The sequence below is a fragment of the Myodes glareolus genome, chromosome 1, assembly GCF_982192425.1.
Source record: "Myodes glareolus chromosome 1, mMyoGla1.1, whole genome shotgun sequence".
NCBI lineage: Eukaryota > Metazoa > Chordata > Mammalia > Rodentia > Cricetidae > Myodes > Myodes glareolus.
The window spans coordinates 89,572,320-89,590,873 of record NC_142026.1 but is presented as its reverse complement, the minus strand read 5'-3'; the positions used below and the strand labels follow the sequence as shown (position 1 = coordinate 89,590,873).

Sequence of the window (18,554 nt, the reverse complement as noted above, 5' to 3'; positions counted from 1 at the left end):
CTGAGTCAAGGCTATGGACTTAGCAGATAGATGATGATTTAGATGATTTAGATCTTGGTACCTGACATGTTATGAAGAGTTTATGTATGTAAGTAGAAAAGGATGTTTATGTCTGTATGTGTGTGAGAGAGACAGACGGACAGACAGCAAAAAACAGTTCTGAAAAATATGGTTAATACTTTCCTAAATTTTTACTTGCTATCATAGGCAAACATTTTAATATGAACTTACTTCTAAAAGCAAATGAAACGCCTCTCCTTTCCCAGCAGATATGTGGCCTCAGTGAAATCCCTAATTTGACGTTTGAATCCCCACGGTGCATGCCGATACTGTATAGCATCTGGATTATGCAAACTAATGGAGACCTCTGGCTCTCTCTGGATCTATTCCAGGTATCTGGCTTCTCTTTTTATTGCCTGTGATAAAATCCAAAAATACATGGCGTTTCATTCTCTTAGCTCTCCCTTGGGGTGTTCAGTCTCACCCAGACTACAGCCATTTCGACACGCACAGAAAATGTGGGGAATTTAAAGATGTCAGTTTAAGAAGAAGAAGAAAACCTACTCTAATTTGCTTGGCTTCTCTTTCTGACTTAGCAGAATAACTTTGAAAATAAATCTAGAGTGTTTATTTCCCCTTGTCCTTCCTTCCATCCTTCCTAAATGTTATCAGGGCCTGCTTGAATCATCGTGCATTTTTTTCCTGTCAGAGATGATTTGATTTCCCTTGTCCCTTGCCCAGTTCATACTCCGCGCAACGATGCTGGGGTGGCAGATTGATGGGGAGAGGGTTCAAAATGCCTATCTGGCTGTGGCTTTCAGTATGTCGGCTGTTGCTGCTGCTGCTGCTGCTGCCACCGCCGCCAGAGGCAGTTGGCAGATGGTGTTGGTGGAGATGAGAAGGGCCTGGAGCTTGACGGAGAGCATCCCAGGGAAAAGCTACCCCATGGCCTGAGGTGCTTCTGTCCTTTCTCACCCAGCCCTGCTGGTTACAACATTAACAGAGACTCAGCCTTTTTCTTGCGATTGTCTTTAGTGTTAGTTGTTTGATCATGATGTGTATGGAAATCAAATCATTCATTTTGTGGTTTTTATGGTAGTGTGGGGATTGAACCTAAAGCCTCACACACGCAAAGCAAGCTCTACCACCGGGCTGTACCCTCCGGCCCCACATGAGGAGTTCTGTGAGTGTTTCTCTTAGGGGGTATGCTGAGCCCTTTGTTGCTTTAGATATAAGTATTTTGTCCAAATTGGGAGTCTTTCAACTGTGATTTCTTTGAATGTTACTTTTGTACACTCTGTTCTATTGCTCCATCTGCACCCACTGACTCTTATGTCATATTCTTTCTGCCACTGCATCTATCCACTGAGAATTTATGCTTGTTGCTATTTTTTTAGATTCCAAAAATGTCCATTTGGCTCTTTTTAGCACCCAGGTCTTGGCTGCATCTTTTTTTCCTTCTCATTGGTTTTAGAAGTGTATAATTTTGCTTTATGAAAAGGAATTCTATAATAGTTGCTTGTCAGTCTTGGTCAAAACATTTCCTTGAGTATTGTGCCTTTGTTGGAGTCCACTGATTGTCCTTTCTCATCCCAGCTGGGAGTTTTCTGATTCTCTGCATGCTTAGTAGTTAGTTGCATCCTGGACATTGCGAGTATAATCAAGAAGCCTCTGGGTTTAAACACTATGGATAATAGTATGTTGTTTTGATATGGGGTTCCTCTCAGTGGACTCAGGCATAAAGTTCTAGCCAGTTTTCTATGGTGTTACGATTTAAATATGGAATGTGTCCCCCAAGTTCCTATGTTGAGGGTCCTAAGCTGGTGGCTTTTGTTTTGGAGGTGAGGCCTGTTTGGAGAAAGTAGGTTACTGAGTGCACGTCTTTGAAGGCTATTTTAACCTGGCCCCTTCCTTTTGCTCTGCTTCCTGGCCATCATGCGGTGAGCACTCTGGCCTCTCCATCATTGTGTCCTGCCTCACCATTCCACAGACACACAAACATAGAGTCAACCGTCCCCAGACTGAAAGCCAGAGACCTGTGAGCCAAGGCAAGTCTCTTGAATGAAAATGAATTTTATGCCCTGGCAAAGCTGTAGAATGTATGGGCAGCCTGCATGTGGCGCTTCTGTTGAACTTGTTCATGTTGGGTTTCATGGTCTAAGTTGATGAGTACAACTGGCCAGGTCTCTTCTTCAAGAGGGCACCAGATCCCACTACAGATGGTTGTGAACCACCATGTGGTTGCTGGGAATTGAACTCAGGACCTTTGGAAGAGCAGGCAGTGCTCTTAACTGCTGAGTCGACTCTTCTTCTAGATTTTTCTTGATCAGGCAATTGGTACTGGGATGAGAAACTGTGTGGGTGGTGAGTTTTATGTCAGTCATGTTTGGAGCGTGTCTGTAGTGTTTTAGGTCTGCTCCTTGGCTTGTGCCTCAGTAGCTAGTCTGGGTCAGATCTGACCATGCGTAGTTTGGGAGTGGGCTGGACTTCGTAAACGACTGTGGCATTTTCTCAACTGCTATTTCTTCCTGGTGGCCTGTAATATGAGGGCCTGCTTGTTGGGGGTTTCTGTCCTGCCCAGTTTTCACAGCTGGTAAGGTCCCAAAGAAAATCACACAGAGGTCTACATAAGTTATAAACTGATTGGCCCATTGGCTCAGCCTTCTTATTAACTCTTATAACTTATGTAGCCCATTATTCTTACCTATGTTAGCCATATGGCTTGGTACCTTTTTCAGCGGGGCAGGTCACATCCTGCTGGTGTCTGGACAGGACTGCGGAGGAATGGGCTTCCTCCTTCCCAGAATTCTCCTGTTCTCATTTCCCCACTTCTACTTCCTGTCTGGTTGTCCCACCTATACTTCCTGCCTGGCTACTGGCCAATCAGCATTTATTTAAAACATAACTGACAGAATACAGAATCATCCCACACCAGTTGCCCTAGTGTCATCTATTTCCCCATGGCTTCTAACTCTCTGAACAGACAGAGGTTTGGATATTAAGAAGCCACACTCTGCCCATGCTTTCTTTGGTGCACATTTCCTATGGCTGAAGCTCAGCCCAAGGCTAATGGGATGAGGAGACAGACACACCACCCTCTGGCGCTGCAGCTTTCGTTCAAACCACGAGCAGTCTTTTCCTCTGAATATTAGATGTCCTTTGGGTTCCACTTTCGCTTTCAGCAGTTTAGTGGGATTGCCTTGGAGCTGGGATACAAGAATGGAGACCAGAGAAAGTTGGGGGGTGGGAGGTTTTCCTGCTCTCCCTGGGGAACAGCAGTTGCCTTCCCTCACTTAGACTGAACCCGGAGGTCTGCACTGGGCTTTCTCTCTGTGCTAGCAGTCCTGAGTGGGGACAGCACTATGGCAAAGCACAAAAGGTTACATTTGACTCCATCATACTGAGTTCTAGGCCCCTCTCCCCAGGCCCTCCTGATCTGCCTGCAGGTGTTTCCTTGTCATCTTTTAGAGGACTTCTCTCTGCCTTCCATCCAGGTTTCATTGCTGTGTTCACAGGCTGTGACTATGTGCTCAGCCATCTGACCCAGACCCGATACTCAACTCTCATTTCAATCAAAAGTTTTGATAAGGTACCAGCATGTGGGAAATCACTACAAAACACGTGACCGATTTTTGCTCTTTCTAAGTCAGGCCTGAGTCTGAGAACCAAGACAGGAACAGAAGTCCTGGAAACTCTGGTGTCTAAGGGCAGCGTTGGATGTTGGGGGTTGATGCCCACAAACCCCTGCGTGAGGCTGGATTTATGTTCTGTCCAGATACCACTGCGCGGCTCCCCTCCCCCCAACTCCCATCCCATCATCCTCTCCTCCTTCCGAAGAGGGATAAACAGCTGCCTTCAGTCATTGTTCCCTGCCCACCCACAGATGCTCCCAATTACCACAAAATTGCTAAATAAATCTATTTTACTTGTTTTGGTTTGTTTCTCCCAGAAAGCCTTGGCTTCCCTGATCAACACATCAACACACACTCAGCTCCGTGTCTTGTTTAGTTTGAATCGAGGATGTCCAATTGGGTCCCTTTCCTCGGACCAAGGTTCAGAGAACCCGTTGTTAACCACCTCTTCTGGTGTAAAATGGCTGGCTCTAAAAACTTCCAGGGGCTTGGGAATGTGCTTTAGGGAGTACATTGATTGAAGAAAAAAATGACCCCAAATGTTCTATCATGGCCAAAACCCCTGATTATTTAAATCACCCATTACACGTGACTTTCCAAAGGAACTGGGTTGGAACATGAATGAATGGGCCCATAAGATGTTACTTTTTACTTGCTTTGTCTTCAAGTTCTCTTTCGCCTACCTGTCCTAGTATAAAAAGGACTTAGGCAGAACTTGTTTGTGCTGCCATGCCTGCTGGTATATATATATATATATATATATATATATATATATATATATATATATATATATATATATATATATATATATCCTATCTTGTGGGAAGCCGAGGCAGGAGCATCTCAAGTCGAGGTTAAGTATGAGCTATTGAGTTTTAAAAGCAGCCTGTGCAACAGAGTAAAGCCATACAGCAAAGTTCACAGTGCAGCCGTGTCTACCCCAAGGCTCACAGTGCAGCCGTGTCTACCCCAAGGCTCACAGTGTGGCCGTGTCTACCCCAAGGCTCACAGTGTGGCCGTGTCTACCCCAAGGCTCACGGTGCAGCTGTGTCTACCCCAAGGCTCACAGTACAGCCGTATTTATTCCAAGGCTCACAGTGCAGCTGTGTCTACCCCAAGGCTCACAGCACCCATGTTTTTGGTTTGACAACTTTCTCACGGGCCGCATGAGATCATTTATGAGGATGAGGAAACTGCTTGAGAGGAAGGGAACTGTTATTCTAAATTTCCAGACAAAGAAAGTGTTTGCAAGGCAGTGCTGATGAGTTTTTTCTAGGTCATGGGTGGGCCTGCTTAAAAATTTTTTACTTTTTGATTAACACCACTTTAGTGCGAGGCTTTTGTCTTGAATTAATGAGTCTAGGCTGGCAGGCAAGAAGAATTTTAAAAGATTGCTTTAATTATTTGTCATTATCTTTTAGGAATAAAATCTTAGAATCCAGCTTCCTGGCTTTGAGAGATCCAGTTCCTTTTTCTTTTTTTCAAGAAACATAATGAGATGCAGAGAAAATAAACGATAAAAATATCCCCAAACCTCATGTCTGTGCTTGGTGCAGGCATGAGTCAGCCCCCTTGCTTGCATAGGGTCGGCTTTTACCCTTTGGAAAGCAGACCCTCCAATGTCTGCAACATAGCAGGAGGCGATGGAAGCTAGGTCTGCAGAGGACCGTCTGCTGTCCTGGACCTTAATGTTTGTTTGGAGTTCTGCGTAAGAAAGCTGTCTGCCTCCCTTTCAATATACAGACCCCAGAGTAAGTGCTAGGCGAGGTCTCATACAAGTTTCTGAAAAGTCCAGAAACTTGCCCTCCGGGGAAGCTCTGTGTTAGGAGGAGACACCCCACCCCCCTTACCGCATCCTGGCTCCCTGGGAAGGCCTCGGCAAAGCTTGGATTTCAAAGGCCTAGAGGTGTTTCCCTCCCTTGGTTGTGGGGAGGGGGGCTCCTCTGTGTGACAACTCATTGTAATGCTGCACTTGACATTTTCACACAGGCCTGTGGGGAGCAGACAAGCTGATACAAAGTGATTCTCCTTGCAGCCACCTGCTGCTAAGCGACTGCCCGCTCCACCTGCCTGAGAGTCCTCTGATGGACACACGGGTCTGGGAATCCACAGCCCCACCACCTGGGAGTGATGGAGGTGGCGTTGTTATGGTCACTTGATCTTTGAGGCACATGGATAATGGGCACACAGTGCACCCTGGCATTTGGGAAATTGTGTGGAGCGAAACCATCATCATTTTTTTTTTCAAAGAAAATTATGGGTTTTACTTTTTTCTGTTAAACTTGCTGGGGTATTTGAAGGTGCTCGTAGAATTCTGTTTGTGGGAATTCGGGAAGGACATTATGTTGACGTGTGCAGTGGAGAATTAAGACGAATGATAATTGAAAGCGATGATAAAAGCTAGTGGTTTCCATGGGGAAACAATCGCGACCTGCTGTCAGATTGATTCCAATAAGAACATTGCTTTATGTGAAATGTTTTTTAAACAGCAAAACCAAAGCAGCAAGCCAGAGCACTTCTGAGGGCTTTTATCGTGGCCTGTGTTTCTATCAGCCCTCTATCTGAGATTCCTCGACTTACATTATCCACCAGCACAGCCGTGTTTAGCTTCTTTGTGGTCAACATTTAGCTGGAAATGAGAAGTATCGGGTTGCAGAAAGATGAGCCTACATTTAACCAGAGGGATTCCTAGTTACTGATGCTTCGGGGTGCTAGCCTGGGCTCAATGTTGCTGCTGGGTTGAACATATTTTTTTTTTTAGCAGTTCTAGAAAGCCATTGCTGTGTTTGGGGGCTTGTAGCCATAGAAACCCTTCCCCAAGATCCGCATCTGCATTTCTGTGTATTGGTCGTGAACAGTCCTCAAGGACCCCGTTTCCTCGCGCCCCTTTTGTACACCGTAGAGAACTCTTGCATTTGTTGCCCGACACAGCTGTGCCCTGCATTAAATCGGAACAAAAAGCCTGGCGTGAGGCACAGATGCTCACAGAAGGAATGAGCAAACGAATGAATGACTCTTTGCTCAAATCTTGCTTCTGTGTCTCCTCCACTGTACTGCACCAGCTTGGACCCCTGGGGGCAGTGGGGGCTCACTGCAGGGGGCAGTGGGGGCTCACTGCAGGGGGCGTGGGGGCTCACTGCAGGGACCGTGGGGGTTCACTGCAGGGGCTGTGGGGGCTCACTGCAGGGGCCAGCCTCAGTTTCCTTCCCTGTGGATTTGGCTAATAGCAGGCAGGAGACTGGCGGTCAGGTCAGATAAGGTGGTGTCTGCAAAAGGACCGACTGTGTTCCTTTCTTACAGACCTTCTCCATACCATTTATTACCCCACGGGGTTCTCTGGTGTCACCAGTGGAGGCAGATTTCTTTGTGTCTCGGCAGCCACTCCTAAATAACCATTCAGAGACTTATTATTAATTACAAATGTTCAGTCGATGGCTAAGGCTTGTCTCCAGCCAACTCTTACAACTTAAATTAACCTATTTCTATTCATCCATGCGCTTGTTTGGCTCATTTATGAACTTCCACTGTGGCTTCTTAATCTGGTTTGAAAAATCCTCAGACTCCACCCTTCTTCTTCCCAGCTTTCTCCCTGCCCTGAAAATCCTGCCTGCCTGTCAGTCAGTCAGGTTTTCGTGTTTGCAGTGTACCAAGATTTTCCACAGCACACGGGTCATAGGCATCCTTGAACCCTGCCCACACCTTTGTAAACAGCCTCCCGTTTAAAAATCCTCTTCAGTTCCTCAGTGCAGAGGTTCCCAGTGTCCTGCTGAGGCCCTGGCTGAGGTTTGCCCAAGCCACCTCGTCGACAAAGTTGATAGCTGTTTGTTTTTCTTGCATTCCTGCAAGTGAATGCTTGAGAAGAGACCACTGGAAACGCTCTAACTCCTCCATTCAAAAAAGAATGTGACCGGGCAGCATTTATCCTTGCCTGAGCCGTGCTGGTGCTCGATAAACACTGACTGAGTGGACGGTTATCAGCATCTGAGAAGAGAAGAACATCAATGAGGGGTGGAAGGTAGCTTAGCTAGTGTTCCTTGCCGCTCTCTGCTCCACCTCCACAGGACAACCACAGCTACAAGACAGGGCTGTCCTCAGCAAAGGCGTCTCACTGAGCGGACTGGCTACATTTCCTCCCTATGCAGCTGTTTTAGTCTCCTGCTGCTCTGGTAAAATAATCTGCCAAGAGCAGTTTAGGAGTTTATTTTGGCTCACGGTTCGAGATGACAGTCCATTATGGCGGGAAAGTCTCAGCAGCAGGGGATGGAAGCCCCGAGCACAAGGCGTTCATAGTCAAGAAGCAGACAGCAGTGAACGCGGTCTTCAGAGCCCGTTCTTCATTTTATGCGCTCAGTGATCACAACCTTGTGAGTCGTGCTACACACGGCAGGCTGGTCCTCCCATCTCGGTCTAACCAAGATAACCACCCACAGGCATGCCCAGAAGCCCAGCAGCTTCCAAGACCTCATCAAGCTGACAACTGAAATTAACCATCACAGTAATCTGGCGTGTGCTATCCTCCTGCCTCAGCATGGGCCAGTGTTGAGATTACAGACGAACACCACCATGCCCTATTGACTGGATACATCATTTGTGAGGACTCTTCGAAAAACCACCAAGGGCTTTCAGGAAAACGTCAGCAGGATGATAGACTAAGCAACACCCTGCTAAGCCTTCAGAGGCCAAAGTTCCTCGAACGGGTCCCCGAGAAAGAGGCAGCCTGCAGGAAATTAGAGCAGCTGGTTCAATCTTGAGCAACTTCATGATCTTAAGCTTCAGGATGGGACAGTCTGTTGGGGAGCTGCTGAGCCTGTGGGCTATGCAATGATAAACATTTAATACTGCCAAGTCCTGGCCAGTATTTCATCATTTCCAAAGTGTTTACATATATCTCAGATGCTCATGCAGAAGGAGGCTGCTCTTCTAAACCCAGAAAATCTTCACACTGACGACCCTGCTTACCTTGCTCCTTCTCGTTTTCAATTTCATCTAGAGGCCCCTAGGCCAACCCATCTAAGGGAAGACAATCTTATTTGTGTCAATGTGTCTCATGACTAACTTGTTCAAATGTTTCTCTTGGTTGGGATGGTGGTAGTGACAGCTCTTGCCACAGTCCCTACCTGGAGACTCATGCATGTACGTAATGGTATTCTTCTCTGGTCCTAAAGCCTGCCTGTGACCCTTCCTCACCATGCAATGACCTTGGGGCCAACCTGACTATCCTGCAGGAACTCCTGTGCTATGACCCTTGATGTCTCCCTGGGTCCTTGTCTCCATTTGGAATCACGAAGTCATTTGGAGGTCTCCAAATGGTGATCCTCTGGGAGAGGAGCTATGAGCTTCAGCAAAGACTGAAAATTCCTTTTCCCACAGGTGGTCCCACTGTTTCTCCCAGACCCCTGCCTTCTTAGCCTTTCCATCACCCACCCTTGCCGTAACTGAGGCTCAGGCTCCCCACTAACCATCTAGTACTGGAAGGAGTCAAGTCCTCTGAGGACAGGTATAGGCGGCCACCCCGAATAGAGAGCCACCCTCCACTCGTCAGCATCCTTGTCCCCCTCTCCCCCACAAGCTCAGGAGAAGGTGTTATTGTCCATCTCTCCCTGTGCTAAGGAAGGTGACCTGTGTGTTTCTTCCCCATGAGGTTAGCACGTCAGCTTTGTGGTGCTGTGAACCCCAGAACTGCCCTTTAGGGAGCAGAGCCTTAAAGTTCTAACCTTAGAAAACAGTAAATGCTGAGGACCTTTTCCCTCTGAATGTGAAGGGGTGTCATGGGCACCCTGCCGCAGCTAAGGTACCATCAGCTGGAGTCAGCTGGAGTTTGTCTATGATCAGACAGTCCCCAGGGGTTCATTGTTGCCAGCTGCTTGACTTAGACCTTGGACTTTCTTACAATGCCTTCCCGTGGCTTAGCTGGCCTTAAATGACAGCGGCTCTGTGTACACATGCTGGTCGCCTGGGCCCAATATTCCTCCTGCACGGCCCAGAGCCTCAATCTTCACATACTGACTGTGTTCTCTGTCCCTCACAGGGTCCTCGGTGGCACATAGAGCTCCAGCCTTGGGCAGGCCCTGCTCAGTCCCTGGATGAGGAAGCCGCCAGGTTCCTGAGCTACATCAGCACCACTCAGGTTGGGTTTTAAGCTGAAATGGGTTTGGGAATAATATCAAAGGTACTTGGTGCGGGAGAATTATCTGTATTCTGTCAATCATGTATTTTAATAAAACGCTGATTGGCCAGGCAGGAAGTATAGGCAGCTCAACCAGACAGGAAGTAGAGGCGGGACAAGGAGAACAGGAGAAGGCTAGAAAGCAGGAAGCTCCCTCCGCCATTCCTGCCCAGAACACCGAAGAGGCAACATGTCAGCTGCCACACTGAGAAAGGTACTGAGCTGTGTGGCTAACATAGATAATGATAATGGATTAATATAAGTTACAAGGACTAATAAGAAGCCTGACCTAATGGGCCAATCAGTTTATAATCTTCTGGAGTCCTGTGTGTGGTTTTCCTTGGGGTATGCCGGTTGTGGGGTACTGGGTGGGACCGATACCCCAACAAGCCGGCCCTCATGTTAGAGTTACTGACCAGCCCTTGTAAGAAGAGTTCACCCTCTGGGGCCAGGAGGTTGTGAGGACCTCTGGACAGGAACAGGATAGGGGCCCCGGGTTCTGAGTGCTGCTACTTCATTCTCCCCAGTCTGTGAAGGCAGAGAAGATGGCTTCTGTTTACTACCCTCTTCTTCCTTCGTGGCTTCTCATCAACCTGGAATGTTCTAATGATTAATCCTTGAGTGTTTTAAAGAGTCACTTCAGAAAACTGCTTTCGAAAGCCATTGGGAGAGACAGATTTGTCCCTGTGAGTAGGCAGTCAAGTGTGTCACAAAGCAGAACCATCATCTGGAGGTCCAGCTCCTTTCCTCCTTGGAAGCATCCGCCTGTGTGCTTCCCAGCCGCGGGCACTCGGCAGCCAGGCCATGAAGGGCGAGGAAGTCAGAGGCTCTGAGGGGCACTGCAAGAAGTTAATGACCCCCTTGCTCACTGCCCTCTCCTTGGAGGGCCCTAAGTCATTACTGAGTAGGGCCTTTATTAGTGGCTTAACACACAGTGGCAGCTCTTGCCCCGCTCCAGGGGTGAGGCAGTCAGGGACTCTGGGAAGGCAGGAGAGAACGTTCACTAAAGAGACGCCAGGGCACTTGACACGTTAATCCGAAGACTCACTCTCATGTTGCCTGCTCCGAGGGAAAAGACAGACGTAAGAGGAGATGAACCTGAGGATGCTTAGTCCTAGACTGAGAGGTGGCAGCACGTAGGACATTTTGAGCCTAGGAACTGAGCACAGGCTCACAGTAGGCTGCTCCTGGGGCAGGAGTGGGGGAGAGGGGGGCCTTGGATGCTTATATCCTTAAATCCACTGTACCCTTCCATCCACGGTCCCTTGGCACTGTACTGAGCCTCACTGGCAGCGAAGCCCCTTATAAAGCACGGGAAAGAATAGTCTGGTTTCCCTACCTTCCTTTGAGAGAGGCTCTTGCTATGCAGCCCCGTCTAGCCGCGAACCCTTCCTGAGTGCTGCGGTCATAGACAGGTGTATGCCATTGTGCCTGGCTCATTTCCAGAGCCGCAGGGAGACAAGTTCAGGTTACAATTCTTATTTCCGACTTGATGCAGTCAGACACACATAGGAATTTTAATACTCGCCACCCAAACATGGAAATAAAAACCCACAGAATTAATTGTGGTTGATAGAATGATAAATCGGTCCCTGTGATTTGCAGAAATTTGTCGTATTTAGCTGCTTCAAATTAATTGGGTGACCTTACGCAGGCTTAATTAAAGTACTGAAATTTTAATTTTATAATTTGGCTTTACATGGGGGATAGGAGACGAAATCTCTTAATTATAACTTTAAAATGCTCTTAACAGCCTGGAGAAAAACTAGAGATATTTAATATATAAACTGAGTTTGAAAATGATGAGCTCCATCCTCCAACATTAATTTATTGAGTGTGAGCCTCCAAATTCCGTCTTACATGTATTTTAGGTTAATGTTCTACAACTTACAAAAGGGGTCTTTACTTAGGAGATGCACTGGGGCATTCAGTGAGCACTTCAGACTTCTCTTGTGTTTGTTTCATGAGCCATGAGGAGGGGGGAAGTCTAGAAAAAGAAAAAGGAAGCATGTTCTGGTGTGATGTGGGCTAGTGTTGGAACCAGGACAGTTGACTTTGCTTCAATGGTTGTCACCGTTCTGATCCTGAAAAGTGTGAGGTTAGACCAAATGCCGCTATTCTGAAAGGCATGAGGTTAGATCAAATGCCTCTCAGATCTCCCCTGTGGTCGGGTGTTATACAGAAAGTACCAGCCTAGTGTTTCTGAGCAGCTATGTGGCCAGGCAACTTGGAAGGCATTGGGCCTAGAGCCTCAGCTTCAGGAGCCCAGAAAGGATGGTTGTATAATTACTGACAGCTTGAGATGCACCATATTCGAGATCTGGCATTTGAGGCTGTAGAAGAAAGACTCCGCCACAGGGAGATGCGGGCTCTTCATCTGGATCCGGGATCCTAATGAACCCAAGAGTTAAGAGCAAAGCAACAGCGTTTGTGCTGAACTTCCTGGGAGTCTTCATAAGACAGTGACGTCCTAAGAAATGGCCAGAGCATGATGCTCTCACACTTCAGATGAAGGAAAATGAACTTGTGGAGGAACAATAGCACAAATGGACCTCTAGGCTCAGGCAGTAAACTCTAAAGTTGCTGCCAGGAGATCTGTGGTGGGGACCTCGGTGGGGTGGGCCGCGGGGGGGGGGGGTGTCAATGAACCTGGGGGCTAGAGGATGATGAAGTTGACTTTGAAGTTTGTTTCTTTGGTCTTACTGCCATTCCAAAGGCCCCCGGGAATCAAGTCTATTTCCCAGCCTTTGTATGGGAAGGCCACCCGGCCCAAAAGAATCTGTATAGCTTATTAGGCATAGGAAGAATCTGGCCAATGGCTCTCTCTGAAGTTACGGTTCCCGAGTGGCTGCGGCTTGAAGTGATGATTGCACCAGTTGGGAATGTTTTGAAATGAGATGTCCTGAGTTCCTTCCAAACTCAGCGGAAGGCTTTTTAGCCTTCAGAAAATGTGAAGGATTGCAGATCGCACAATGGTTTTGTAATCAGGAGCCATTTATCCAGGTGAAGCTCTGGGCTCTGATGGCTTCCAGGTGGGAGCCATTGTGGATGACACGGATGTCATCAGATCCTTTGACGGACCATCGCTCCCGCCCCTTCTCTGCGCAGCGAGGAGCTGTGGGGACGCTTTGGTGACTTATGCCTCATTTAGAAAGCGTCTTAACAATGGAAGCCTGCAAAACTTGCAGAATATTGAAGCCACCGCTACCTAACATTTGCAGTTAGCAGCAGGGAGTCACTAAGTGGATTCCACCCCCGGCCTCTCATGCTGCTAAAAAAAAAAAAAATCCCTCAAATCTATGTCCAAGCTCACACAGACAGGCACAGCCTTGAGTAAGTTCGTGGCTGAGGTTCTCATGCGTCAGTACAAAAAGCGTTTGTTGATCATCTGCCTAGGGCGATCTGGTCTCTGAGATCTCAAGCCTTAATAAAATGCCTCTCCATACTGCTAAGTAGGACATGAGAGGCATCTAACTGAGGGTGAGCATGTAGATGGGCATCAGACAGCAGTGTGTGGTGCCCTGTGCATAGTGATAGCCTGGATGGGCATTAGACAGCTCGTGTGTGGTGTCCTGTGCATAGTGATAGCCTGGATGGGCATTAGACAGCAGTGTGTGGTGTCCTGTGCATAGTGATAGCCTGGATGGGCATTAGACAGCTCGTGTGTGGTGCCCTGTGCATAGTGATAGCCTGGATGGGCATTAGACAGCCACAGGTGTGGTGCCCTGTGCATAGTGATAGCCTGGATGGGCATCAGACAGCTCGTGTGTGGTGTCCTGTGCATAGTGATAGCCTGGATGGGCATCAGACAGCCACGGGTGTGGTGTCCTGTGCATAGTGATAGCCTGGGTGGGCATTAGACAGCTCGTGTGTGGTGTCCTGTGCATAGTGATAGCCTGGATGGGCATCAGACAGCTCGTGTGTGGTGTCCTGTGCATAGTGATAGCCTGGATGGGCATCAGACAGCTCGTGTGTGGTGTCCTGTGCATAGTGATAGCCTGGATGGGCATCAGACAGCTCGTGTGTGGTGTCCTGTGCATAGTGATAGCCTGGATGGGCATTAGACAGCCACAGGTGTGGTGCCCTGTGCATAGTGATAGCCTGGATGGGCATCAGACAGCTCGTGTGTGGTGTCCTGTGCATAGTGATAGCCTGGGTGGGCATCAGACAGCTCGTGTGTGGTGTCCTGTGCATAGTGATAGCCTGGATGGGCATTAGACAGCTCGTGTGTGGTGTCCTGTGCATAGTGATAGCCTGGATGGGCATCAGACAGCTCGTGTGTGGTGTCCTGTGCATAGTGATAGCCTGGATGGGCATCAGACAGCTCCTGTGTGGTGTCCTGTGCATAGTGATAGCCTGGATGGGCATTAGACAGCCACGGGTGTGGTGTCCTGTGCATAGTGATAGCCTGGATGGGCATTAGACAGCCACGGGTGTGGTGTCCTGTGCATAGTGATAGCCTGGATGGGCATTAGACAGCTCGTGTGTGGTGTCCTGTGCATAGTGATAGCCTGGATGGGCATCAGACAGCCACGGGTGTGGTGTCCTGTGCATAGTGATAGCCTGGATGGGCATCAGACAGCTCGTGTGTGGTGTCCTGTGCATAGTGATAGCCTGGATGGGCATTAGACAGCCACGGGTGTGGTGTCCTGTGCATAGTGATAGCCTGGATGGGCATTAGACAGCCACGGGTGTGGTGTCCTGTGCATAGTGATAGCCTGGATGGGCATTAGACAGCCACGGGTGTGGTGTCCTGTGCATAGTGATAGCCTGGATGGGCATTAGACAGCCACGGGTGTGGTGTCCTGTGCATAGTGATAGCCTGGGTGGGCATTAGACAGCTCGTGTGTGGTGTCCTGTGCATAGTGATAGCCTGGGTGGGCATCAGACAGCTCGTGTGTGGTGTCCTGTGCATAGTGATAGCCTGGGTGGGCATTAGACAGCCACGGGTGTGGTGCCCTGTGCTCAGTGATGACTGGGGTGACATAATTAGAGCCCCTATAGTTTTTCTTGGTGGAACACCAGAGGATACAATATTTGACCAGAGTATGCAGAATGTCAGGCCCAGTTTGATTAGCAATATTGTTTTTCTTGATATGGGAGGCCCTGCTGACAACACAGAGTTCGGCAGTCGATAACAGAGTGAGCTGCTAACAGGAAATGGTTAACTCCGAAGCGCTTGCCTGTGCTGATGGAAGGCTTCCGAGCCAGCTCTGTATGGCAGCCCCCATACCATATGCTTCAGGAAGCAAGTGTCTCAGCACCGGGTTCATCTAAGCAGCAGTGGCTGTTCTAAAGAAGAAAGAAAAATATTTTAAATTTTATTTTTCTATCAGTTACTGCCCATCTGTAATCTGTTACTTATCCAAGTATCTACACATCTACGTGTAAAAGTACCCAAGAAGTCAGACTCTGGAGACCTGGAGACCCAGATTAGACCTTTGCAACATTATATATCAATAGCATGCCTTGTGTTTGTGTTCTCTCTCTCTCTCTCTCTCTCTCTCTCTCTCTCTCTCGCACACACACACACACACACACACACACACACACACACACAGAGGGGTGGGCAGAGAACAAAGTTTTCAATTCTGCCTTTGAGCTTTTCAAAATAATATAGCCATATAAATATACATTTAATTTCTCGGGATTTCTGGCCCAAATTCTCCAAATTCTAAGGACTCTTTTTGCCACATTCTACTCATCGGTTGGTAGAATTGCTATTCACACTTTTGGAATGCAAAATGAAATGGGAAGGAATTAGATCCCTTTAAGCTAAATAAATAAAAATCATTTCACAAAACATTTTCCCCCTGGAGTTCGTTTGCCTTTGTCCAGACCTAATTTACTTTATACGGCTAAGATTACAAGGGGAATTAGGCAGGCAGAGGGTGTAATTACCTCGGCTGGGGCTGAGCTTGCAGTTGCTCTCCTCAATTATTTTGCTTGCAAGAGACTTTATTGAAACCTTGGCTATAAATCTTAACCAGAAAGTTTGAAAAAAATCAATATTTAATTAATTTTTAGAGCAGATTTTACGGACGACTTCTAGTTATTTTCAAAAAAAAAAGTCTATCAATAAGACGGTTAATGAATGGTTAAAACTGGATAATTCCTGTACTGTATGTTTTAGCTAAGAGAGGAAGTGGGATGGAAAAGAGTGTCTCTCGGATTGGAGAATATCTGCACAGGATGACATCTTAGAATAAGAAAAGAATCGCTATTAGAGAAAGCGCTATGGTAACAGAGAAGATCCGAGACCATGGCTATGGCTCAGGAGGCGCCACTGCACAGTAACCCTCACTTGGGCCCTGAGTTCCTTCCTTTGAGAGACCTTTGGTTAACTGGTGGTGCCAACTTCTCCGTTCTTTGTGAGGAGTCAAAGCTGGATGCTGGTTTTGCTTGAGAACTCTGGCCCAGGTCCATTCTCTTTCATTCACTTTCTAAGGTACAGTTGAGGAGATGATGTTGGGTCATTTTCCGGAGACTTTACTAAAGGCCAACCCCGCCCCCCCCCCCCGCCCCCCCCCCCCCCCCCCCCCCCCCCCCCCCGCCCCACAGTAAGCGCAAAGGAGCACCTGCCTAAGGGCTCACTGCATAGCTCGTTATACTGCAAGTTCCCTGGGGTCATGACACCTCCTGTCTCTGGAGGGGAACCCAGAACCAATCTCTAGGAGATTCTGTAGCAGCGACCCACCCCTTGTGCAACGCTATGGAAGAGGCCAGAGTAGACTTTTGATGCCACCAGAAAGGCAACAGGAATGTATCCTGTGTACCATCATGGAAGGTGGTAGGGAGAAGTGTCCAATCCTCAGAGCAGGGCACTGCCCTGGAGCAAAAGGTCCAGGCTTAGGCAGCCTGGGACCCACAGAAGTGCCTTGGTGTAACCAGCCTCCTGGAGGAGGCACAGGGTAGAGTACCATGTGCCCCGGTTCAAGACACAGCCATTTTCCCATCAGTAGATCAGCTCTGGTCAATTAGATTGGTGTGCCCCTGTCCCTGGGTGGGTGAGGAAGAGCAGGTGGGCAGACAGAGGCAGAAAGTACATTTCTCTCTGGCCAAACAGTAGCCGATGAACTGCACAAGCTAGCATGTTTATGTTAACACGTGTTCTGTAGTCGTTGCTTAAGAGAGGACTCAGTTTCTCATAACTAATTTCCCCTTTGAACAGTGGTTAGAGACAGAGAGAGGGAAAGACACTGGGCTGAATGGGAAGAAAAGCAAATGATGTTTTGTGGTTTTCTTGTTGCTTTTTTGAGATCAGATCTCATGCAACTTAAGCTGGTCTCGAACTCCTTATGTAGCCGAGGAAGCCTTGAACTCTGGATGTTCCTTCCTCTACATCCTCAGTGCTGAAATTACAAGTGTGTGCCACACACCTGGTTGCTTTTTCTTTTGCCTATTTATTTTGATGTTTTACTTATTTTTATTTTATGTGTTCAAGTGTTTACCTGTATATATGTTTGTGCACTGTGTGTGTGCAGTACCCACCAATGTCAGAAGAGAGCGCTGGATCCTCTGGAACTGGGTTTACAATCATGAGCCATCATGTGGTTGCTGGGAATCGAACCCTGATCCTCTGGAAGAGTAGCCAGTGCTCTTCACCACCAAGGCCACTCTAGCCCTGCTTTTAGTTGTAATTGTGTGGGGGGATGTGTGCGCATGTGTCAGTCTGTGCGCACACTGCATGTTTGCTGTATGTGTCACATGGAGGCCAGAGGTAGGCACCAAATGCCTTCTTCCATTGCTTCCCATCTTTTAATTTTATTTAGTTATTGAGACAGGGTCTTTTACCAAACCTGGAGCTCACAATTCAGCTAGACTGGCCGTGGGAACCCCAAGATCCACATGTCTCTGCTCCTGAGTGCTTGAGTTACAGACAGCATTGCAGTTAAACGAACCAAGCCAATGCTGAGAATATTGCTGCAATTGCTTAACACACCAAGCCATCTTGCCAGCCCTAGAATATCTTCTCAATAAGGAAAAAAAAAAAACACTTGCTGTGGTTTTCCAATGCACAGAAGCAGTGAACCCCTGAGCTCCTTTGTATCTGGATGGATCTATTGTCTCAGATGTGAATGCTCCAGAGAGTTTGGGGGGATGAGGAGGAGAGGGCCTTTTGCTCACTCCGGAAGGCCAATGTCTGGGACTCATAACTGCTTTCTTCTATTCCATCAGCCTCGGTCATCAACAGTACGAGCCTCCAACTCAAGCATCCTCCCTTAGAAAGTTCATTTGCTTACTGTGCACTGGAATTAGTCTTCTTTCTGCTTAACTCCGACAGCACTCCCTTTGGTTTCCGTCTCTAATTTTGATGCATGCATTTGGAGAAGTGCTTGGGTTAGCTGGGCAGCATCTTCTGCTCCAGGGCTCTAGCCCTCCTCTCCCGGGAGGTAGGTCGTTAGAGATTATTATTAGAATAATTATCTCATTAGAGAGTATCGCCAAGAATCCTGCCTTCTCAGCAGACACTCACTCATCCCGGGATCAGCTATGAACCTGGATAGCACAGGTTACTTTTCTGGCCTCGGTGGGCCCACCCTACCTGCCTGTAATAAGGCACAGGTAACCTTGTGACCATCTTGCTCAGCACTGTGTTACACTCCTGCTGTAGCCACACTGCCCAGCTCTCAGACAGACAACCCTTCTTCATCTGCTCCTCTGTCAACTTCCGCTCACCCCCAGATGCACAGCCCTCTGACCCTCTTCCTTCCTGTCCTGGCTCCCAATTTGCAATCTGGGCAGCTGGCTACTGC

General features: G+C 48.0%; 1 protein-coding gene across 8 annotated transcripts in view; it reads left to right on the top strand.

The window, feature by feature from the left end:
• Nucleotides 1–18,554, top strand: part of Mettl24 (methyltransferase like 24) — a 136,008-nt gene that overhangs the window by 41,039 nt on the left and 76,415 nt on the right. For 4 of the 8 annotated variants that reach the window (XM_048425321.3, XM_087910766.1, XM_048425322.3 and 1 more), the window contains exon 2: nucleotides 9,661–9,759. In XM_048425321.3, coding sequence (XP_048281278.3) covers nucleotides 9,661–9,759 — 99 coding nt within the window. Of the gene's footprint in view, nucleotides 1–266; nucleotides 393–9,660; nucleotides 9,760–18,554 lie in introns of all 8 variants that reach the window. The other 4 variants (XM_085690639.2, XM_085690651.2, XM_048425320.3 and 1 more) reach the window with 2 other exon arrangements.